The sequence below is a fragment of the Salmo salar genome, chromosome ssa27, assembly GCF_905237065.1.
Source record: "Salmo salar chromosome ssa27, Ssal_v3.1, whole genome shotgun sequence".
Lineage (NCBI taxonomy): Eukaryota > Metazoa > Chordata > Actinopteri > Salmoniformes > Salmonidae > Salmo > Salmo salar.
Window position 1 is genome coordinate 3271554 of NC_059468.1, and position 8447 is coordinate 3280000.

At 45.7% G+C, this 8447-nt stretch overlaps 1 protein-coding gene across 2 annotated transcripts in view; it reads right to left on the reverse strand.

Moving 5' to 3' along the window:
- Positions 1-155: 155 nt before the first annotated feature.
- Positions 156-8447, reverse strand: part of LOC106588203 (oxysterol-binding protein-related protein 10) — a 156453-nt gene continuing 148161 nt past the window's right edge. For both annotated transcript variants that reach the window (XM_014176964.2, XM_014176963.2), the window contains exons 10-13: positions 4720-4906; positions 2220-2402; positions 1881-2034; positions 156-1514 (exon numbers count right to left, since the gene is read on the reverse strand). In XM_014176964.2, the coding sequence (XP_014032439.1) occupies positions 1470-1514; positions 1881-2034; positions 2220-2402; positions 4720-4906 (569 nt within the window). In that variant the 3' untranslated portion in view covers positions 156-1469. The remainder of the gene's footprint in view (positions 1515-1880; positions 2035-2219; positions 2403-4719; positions 4907-8447) is intronic.

The following is an 8447-nucleotide window of genomic DNA, read 5'->3' on the forward strand; positions in this document are numbered from 1 at the left end:
CCATGATACCTTTTTTTATATGGAAATATTTTTATCCTGTAAAAGTTAGACTTTGGTATAAACTGAGGCTTCAAAGAATTACAAAATGTACCACAAGATGGCAGCACTAGCACTTGCTGACTCAAATCTAACATAACGACAACAGACAGGCACAGTGATTGCCAGGGCACATTTATTAGAACAAAACGATTATGCCCCCATCCCTACCTTCAACCTATATTATAACAAATGGTGTGTTGCATAGGTTTTCTTTTTATCCAAGTGAATGAGGAGTTTGGTTCAAGCTCTTGGGTACATCACAGTGCTCTACAAAACCCAAATGAATGCACATACGTTCAGAATATCTTTGGACAGATCTTTCCACAATGTGTATCTGCACTTGTCTTGATTACTGAGTGCTGGAGACTTGGTAATCAAATTCATGCATCTGCATATTGCCAGATGTCAAGAACACACGAGTGCTGCAAGAAACTGGACATCTTTGTGACAGCTAATTTTCTTCACTGCAAGATGATCCTGCCGTTAGTATAGGTAATGCAGCAAGCCACTCAGTCTAATCATGGATGGTTGAAATTACTTAACCAGAGAATATTGCATTGATCACTTTTCTAAGAACAAAAAGGTGGCGTAAACGAAAATGATTTCCATTAGATGTTTGGCTAAATAAAGGCAATCCGATGTAGTATTTGAGAAAATGTAAATATATAATGGCTATGTATAACCCAAAACATCCTCTTTACTACCACCACAGTACCTCATATCTTGAATGACATGTGGCGAGACGGTGCCCCTCTGTGAGAATGGGGTTGTGACTTCCCCTGTACCTCATGCTAATGCCTCTGCGTCTAATATGGATGAGTCGTGAGCTGGGTACAGCTCCAGCTTAATTATGTTAGATCAATGCCAACCTAAGGTCCCTGGAAGGAGGAAACACCTCTCGCGAAGATGGGATCCAATGGAGTGTTGACTGTAAAGTAAAAGGGTGATGGGAAATATGTATTGCATGGAAGAACAGAGGCAAAGAGTCATTTCAGGAATGGTCAGAATAGCAACTGAAAGTAATGAGACTGCTCCGATGTCAACAGCATTTGTTGGGAACTAATGTAACAAAAACATACCTCCAAGCATATTTGCCATCTTCCTCCTACCATTCTGATTCTGTGTGACAAAGGCGTTTGAAACCGAAAAGGATCATGTCATACCGTGCATTTGCAAAAGGCCCTGGCAAAGTAAGAAATTGAAATTCTCTAACTCGAATACTATAAAAAGCTACATCGGTGTCTCCCACCCTCGTAGTTCAAGTGGAAACCACTTGATTCCCATGAGTGGGACCTTTGTCCATGTCATTAAGAGTCAGTATCTCTGGTCCCAATGGAGAGCGAGTGGCAGTTCCATCCTTATCCTGGCCTGGCCCCTCGTTTAGGGGGATAGAGGCTCTCAGTGTTCATTAGAGCAGTCTGGTTCTTGTGTCAGTGAGATTTCCACAGAGGATTGTGGTAGATCCAATCTTCTCCCTAAAGGCAAGAACAAAGACACAAAACCAGATGAGCATCAGTGGTTAAATTGAGCCCTGGAGCCGGGCTCCTGCACCTTGGGACAAAGCACCCTTAGAGGAGTTGCCAACAACCGGATGTATCCGGTTTTCAGGGACACGGCTAATTCAACCTAGCTTCCTCTGAAAACCGTGTGGAAACTCCGCTCTTTAACAGCAGCTACGTTAGGTCAAAGGGAGAGCCAGCTGGAGCCGAGCTCCAGCACTTCATGGGTCCAAATAGAAAAGTAGGATCAACTAAGTTTTGGGATAGGGTTGAACATAATAGCCCCAGCCCTAACCCTCGTTTTATATTGAACCCTGGCTCAAGTCCCTCTTGTAGCCGTACCTTTTTACTGAAATATTTGGGTGTCCAGGGCGAGTTGACTGCAGCTCTCTGCCTCTCCTCCCCTCTCTGGCGCTCCTCCAGACGCCGCTTTTGTTCCGTGGCCTCGTCAATGTTCCCCTCCTTCAGTGACTTGGTGACATGCTGCCATAACCGCCTACACAAACACATAAAGAACATGTATATAACAAACCGACAAGATAGCTACTGTTCTGTATACGCCAAATCCAGGGAGTCCCTCCTTGTTTCAGTCCTGTTTACTTCCGTTTGGGGCGTAATAAATCCAACCCTGGTCCATTAAGGGACCAAAAATACAGCACCTTGGACCTAGTAGCATCTTACCTGGACTCGTTCCGTCCCTGCTTCTCTACAGGCCGGAGCTTCTTCTTGATGATTGGCAGTTTGGCTGTGTCAATCACTTTGGTCTCCCCGCTGCTATAGGTGAACTCCAGGGTTCCGTTCCACTCCCCCTGGGCCTTGCACACAATGGTGTTGGTGGGGTTGTGTTTGACCTCTGCGGTCACCCTGAAAGGAACACATAGCAGGCATGTTCAGAAGATGTACTTAGTGGCCGCTCAACATTACTCTTATTGTACAGCCATAGCAATATCGAAATACAGTGACCCATTTGTTGTTGTTTTGGCTCTGTACTCCAGCATGTTGAAATGACAAAGACTATGAGGTTAAAATACAGACTGTCAGCTTTAATTTTAGGGTATTTTCATATGTAATCGGGTGAACCGTTTAGAAATTACAGCACTTTTTGTACATTGTCCCCTCCATTTTCCCATACAGTATATGTCCCATATTCCTAGCAAATAATGATTACATCAAGCTTGTGACTCTACAAACTTGTTGGATGCATTTGCAGTTTGTTTCGGTTGTGTTTCAGATTATTTTATGCCCTGATAGAAATGAATGGTACATTTGAGCCACTTCGTGTAAATAAGAATAGAATATGTTTGATATTTATGTCTAACTTTCTCACTCATCATTATTCACGATTCATTCATGGTAGTATCCCCATTAATATATACTGCTCAAAAAAATAAAGGGAACTCTTAAACAACACATCCTAGATCTGAATTAAATAAATAACTTTATTAAATACTTTTTTCTTTACATAGTTGAATGTGCTGACAACAAAATCACATGGAAATCCAATTTATCAACCCATGGAGGTCTGGATTTGGAGTCACACTCAAAATTAAAGTGGAAAACCACATTACAGGCTGATCCAACTTTGATGTAATGTCCTTAAAACAAGTCAAAATGAGGCTCAGTAGTGTGTGTGTGGCCTCCACGTGCCTGTATGACCTCCCTACAACGCCTGGGCATGCTCCTGATGAGGTGGCGGATGGTCTCCTGAGGGATCTCCTCCCAGACCTGGACTAAAGCATCCGCCAACTCCTGGACAGTCTGTGGTGCAACGTGGCGTTGGTGGATGGAGCGAGACATGATGTCCCAGATGTGCTCAATTGGATTCAGGTCTGGGGAACGGGCGGGCCAGTCCATAGCATCAATGCCTTCCTCTTGCAGGAACTGCTGACACACTCCAGCCACATGAGGTCTAGCATTGTCTTGCATTAGGAGGAACCCAGGGCCAACCGCACCAGCATATGGTCTCACAAGGGGTCTGAGGATCTCATCTCGGTACCTAATGGCAGTCAGGCTACCTCTGGCGAGCACATGGAGGGCTGTGCGGCCCCCCAAAGAAATGCCACCCCACACCATGACTGACCCACCGCCAAACCGGTCATGCTGGAGGATGTTGCAGGCAGCAGAACGTTCTCCACGGCGTCTCCAGACTCTGTCACGTGCTCAGTGTGAACCTGCTTTCATCTGTGAAGAGCACAGGGCGCCAGTGGCAAATTTGCCAATCTTGGTGTTCTCTGGCAAATGCCAAACGTCCTGCACGGTGTTGGCCTGTAAGCACAACCCCCACCTGTGGATGTCGGGCCCTCATACCACCCTCATGGAGTCTGTTTCTGACCGTTTGAGCAGACACATGCACATTTGTGGCCTGCTGGAGGTCATTTTGCAGGGCTCTGGCAGTGCTTCTCCTGCTCCTCCTTGCACAAAGGCGGAGGTAGCGGTCCTGCTGCTGGGTTGTTGCCCTCCTACGGCCTCCTCCACGTCTCCTGATGTACAGGCCTGTCTCCTGGTAGCGCCTCCATGCTCTGGACACTACGCTGACAGACACAGCAAACCTTCTTGCCACAGCTCGCATTGATGTGCCATCCTGGATGAGCTGCACTACCTGAGCCACTTGTGTGGGTTGTAGACTCTGTCTCATGCTACCACTAGAGTGAAAGCACCGCTAGCATTCAAAAGTGACCAAAACATCAGCCAGGAAGCATAGGAACTGAGAAGTGGTCTGTGGTCCCCACCTGCAGAACCACTCCTATATTGGGGGTGTCTTGCTAATTGCCTATAATTTCCACCTGTTGTCTATTCCATTTGCACAACAGCATGTGAAATGTATTGTCAATCAGTGTTGCTTCCTAAGTGGACAGTTTGATTTCACAGAAGTGTGATTGACTTGGAGTTACATTGTGTTGTTTAAGTGTTCCCTTTATTTTTTTGAGCAGTGTAGTAGAAGTGTTTAAAAACATATTCTATTCTTAATTGCAATAAAAGTCCAGCAAAATGACAATCTATTATTTACCATTCAATTATATTGGGCACAAATAACATTTGAAATTATGACGTTCAAATCATTTCAATACAGAGCATTCAAATCCTCTCTAAATTCAATGGGCTTTATTGGCATGTGAAACATACAGTATGTTTACATTGCCAAAGCAATCTCTCTCTCACACACACATATTCAGAGACCCACCTGTGTACCTTCCCTCCATAGAAAGGCTTGGTGTGGAATGTGACGGTGGCTGAGTAGCCACTCTTGGCACAGCTGATGGTGACTTTGCCACCCAGCTCCACCCATGGCACAGTGAGGATGGAGCGGGCGTAGGCACAGGGCAGCGTGAACACATACTCCTCGTCATGCTCCAGGAGGCATAAGGTCCCTGGGGAGCAGAGGGGGAAATATCAAATCACATTTTTATTGTCACATGCTGCCGAATACAACAGGTGAAATGCTTACTTACAAGCCCATAAACAATGCAGTTCAAGAAATGGAGTTAAGAAAATATTTACCAAATAAACTAAAGTAAAAAATGAAATAAAAAGTAACAATAAAATGACATAACAATAACGAGGCTGTATACAGGGGGTACTGGTGTCGAGTCAATGTGCGGGGGTACCTGGTTAGTCGAGGTAATTTGTACATGTAGGTAGGGGTAAAGTGACTCAAAGAGTCAGACCAGATAAAGGTCAGCATCTCACTGGTTCAAGTCTGGTTCCAGGCTGTTTCTACTGTTGCCACCTGTTCCAACCATTGCTCATGTTTGGTTAAGACAATGAGTGACAACTGACAAGGAGTTGACATGATAGCACAAACAGATCTGGGACCTGGCTATACTAGTGCACAATAAGTATCCAAGCGCCAGTCACTAATTTACACGAATGTCTAATAAAACTGTATATGCCGTAGAATAATGCAGAAGATTTTGCAGAGACTAGAAGGGAAACACTGTACGTGGGAAAAAATCCTTTGCAAGATACAGAATCTCCATACCATAAATATACTCCTCTAGGATGAATATTTTTGCTGGGTAGAAAAATGCCTGTGAAATGTTCACTCTTCATTAGTGTTTGAGTTGAACAGAAAAAAAGTCCCTCGTTAACAACATTAAATGGTGAGCATCATCAACCAAGGTTTTCCCGGTTACTCCAGCAGAACGGCGGACACCCACTGTGCACGAACCCGCGTCGCCCCATGCATTGATTTCTCTCTCTTTGTGATGTTCACAGACACATCTCTTGGGATTCATGGACTTGATTCCTCGTAAGGGAGGACGTTAAAGTGAACTCTGACGTACAACATCTCTTCACCTACATCACCGTACAGTCTGTTTGGTCATATAGGACAAATTAATAATCCCACCAGCTCCTCTGTGGGTTGACCTATTGCGTTCATGTCTTACTCATGAAACCAATCATCTTCCACTACAAAAAAACCTATGGGGGTTATCACTTAAAACCCTATAGTGAACCATAGGGAAGCATAGTGGACCATAGGGAGGCATAGTGAACCATAGAGAAGCATAGAAAATGGCATCAGCATCCATTCAATGCCATTGCCCTATACGGTTAACTATCTTATGAGCAGTCTAACTCCTCCCGAATGGGACGGATGAGACGTTACACAGGTGTCCTGACTCTCTGTGGTCACTATAGATCCCATGGTACTTATCATAAGAGTAGGGGTATTAACCCCGGTGTCCTGAATCTCTGTGCTCACAATACATCCCATGGTACTTATCGTAGAGTAGGGGTGTTAACCCGTGTGTCCGGACTCTCTGTGGTCACTATAGATCACATTGTACTTTTTGTAGAGTAGGGGTGTTAACCCTGGTGTCCTGACTCTCTGTGGTCACTATAGATCCCATTGTACTTTCTGTAGAGTAGGGGTGTTAACCCTTGTGTCCGGACTCTCTGTGGTCACTATAGATCCCATGGTACTTATCATAAGAGTAGGGGTGTTAACCCTGGTGTCCTGACTCTCTGTGGTCTCTATAGATCCCATGGTACTTATCATAAGAGTAGGGGTGTTAACCCTGGTGTCCTGACTCTCTGTGGTCAGAGTAGGGGTGTTAACCCCGGTGTCCTGACTCTCTGTGGTCACTATAGATCCCATGGTACTTATCATAACAGTAGGGGTGTTAACCCTGGTGTCCTGACTCTCTGTGGTCTCTATAGATCCCATGGTACTTATCATAAGAGTAGGGGTGTTAACCCTGGTGTCCTGACTCTGTGGTCACTATAGATCCCATGGTACTTATTGTAGAGTAGGGGTGTTAACCCTGGTGTCCTGACTCTCTGTGGTCACTATAGATCCCATGGTACTTATTGTAGAGTTGGGGTGTTAACCCTGGTGTCCTGACTCTCTGTGGTCACTATAGATCCCATGGTACTTATCATAAGAGTAGATGTGTTAACCCTGCTGTCCTGACTCTCTGTGGTCAGAGTAGGGGTGTTAACCCTGATGTCCTGACTCTCTGTGGTCACTATAGATCCCATGGTACTTATCATAAGAGTAGATGTGTTAACCCTGGTGTCCTGACTCTCTGTGGTCAGAGTAGGGGTGTTAACCCCGGTGTCCTAACTCTCTGTGGTCAGAGTAGGGGTGTTAACCCCGATGTCCTGACTCTCTGTGGTCACTATAGATCCCATGGTACTTATCATAAGAGTAGAGGTGTTAACCCTGGTGTCCTGACTCTCTGTGGTCACTATAGATCCCATGGTACTTATCATAAGAGTAGATGTGTTAACCCTGGTGTCCTGACTCTCTGTGGTCAGAGTAGGGGTGTTAACCCTGGTGTCCTGACTCTCTGTGGTCGCTATAGATCCCATGGTACTTATCATTAGAGTAGAGGTGTTAACCCTGGTGTCGTGACTGTGGCCAGAGTAGGGGTGTAAACCCTGGGGTCCTGACTCTCTTTGGTCAGAGTAGGGGTGTTAACCCTGGTGTCCTGACTCTCTGTGGTCAGAGTAGGGGTGTTAACCCTGATGTCCTGACTCTCTGTGGTCAGAGTAGTGGTGTTAACCCCGGTGTCCTGACTCTCTGAGGTCTCTATTGATCCCATGGTACTTATCATAAGTGTAGGGGTGTTCACCCTGGTGTCCTGACTCTCTGTGGTCACTATAGATCCCATGGTACATATCATAAGCGCAAGGTGTTAACCCTGGTGTCCTGACTCTCTGTGGTCTCCATAGATCCCATGGTACTTATCATAAGAGTAGAGGTGTTAACCCTGGTGTCCTGACTCTCTGTGGTCTCCATAGATCCCATGGTACTTATCATAAGAGTAGAGGTGTTAACCCTGGTGTCCTGACTCTCTAAAGATTCCATGGTACTTATCATAAGAGTAGGGGTGTTAACCCTGGTGTCCTGACTCTCTGTGGTCAGAGTAGGGGTGTTAACCCTGATGTCCTGACTCTCTGTGGTCAGAGTAGGGGTGTTAACCCTGGTGTCCTGACTCTCTGTGGTCTCCATAGATCCCATGGTACTTATCATTAGAGTAGGGGTGTTAACCCTGGTGCCCTGACTCTCTGTGGTCACTATAGATCCCATGGTACTTGTCATAAGAGTAGGGGTGTTAACCCTGGTGTCCTGACTCTGTGGTCAGAGTAGTGGTGTTAACCCCAGTGTCCTGACTCTCTTAGGTCTCTATTGATCCCATGGTACTTATCATAAGTGTAGGGGTGTTAACCCTGGTGTCCTGACTCTCTGTGGTCACTATAGATCCCATGGTACTTATCATTAGAGTAGGGGTGTTAACCCTGGTGTCCTGACTCTCTGTGGTCACTACAGATCCCATGGTACTTATCATTAGAGTAGGGGTGTTAACCCTGGTGTCGTGACTGTGGCCAGAGTAGGGGTGTAAACCCTGGTGTCCTGACTCTCTTTGGTCAGAGTAGGGGTGTAAACCCTGGTGTCCTGAC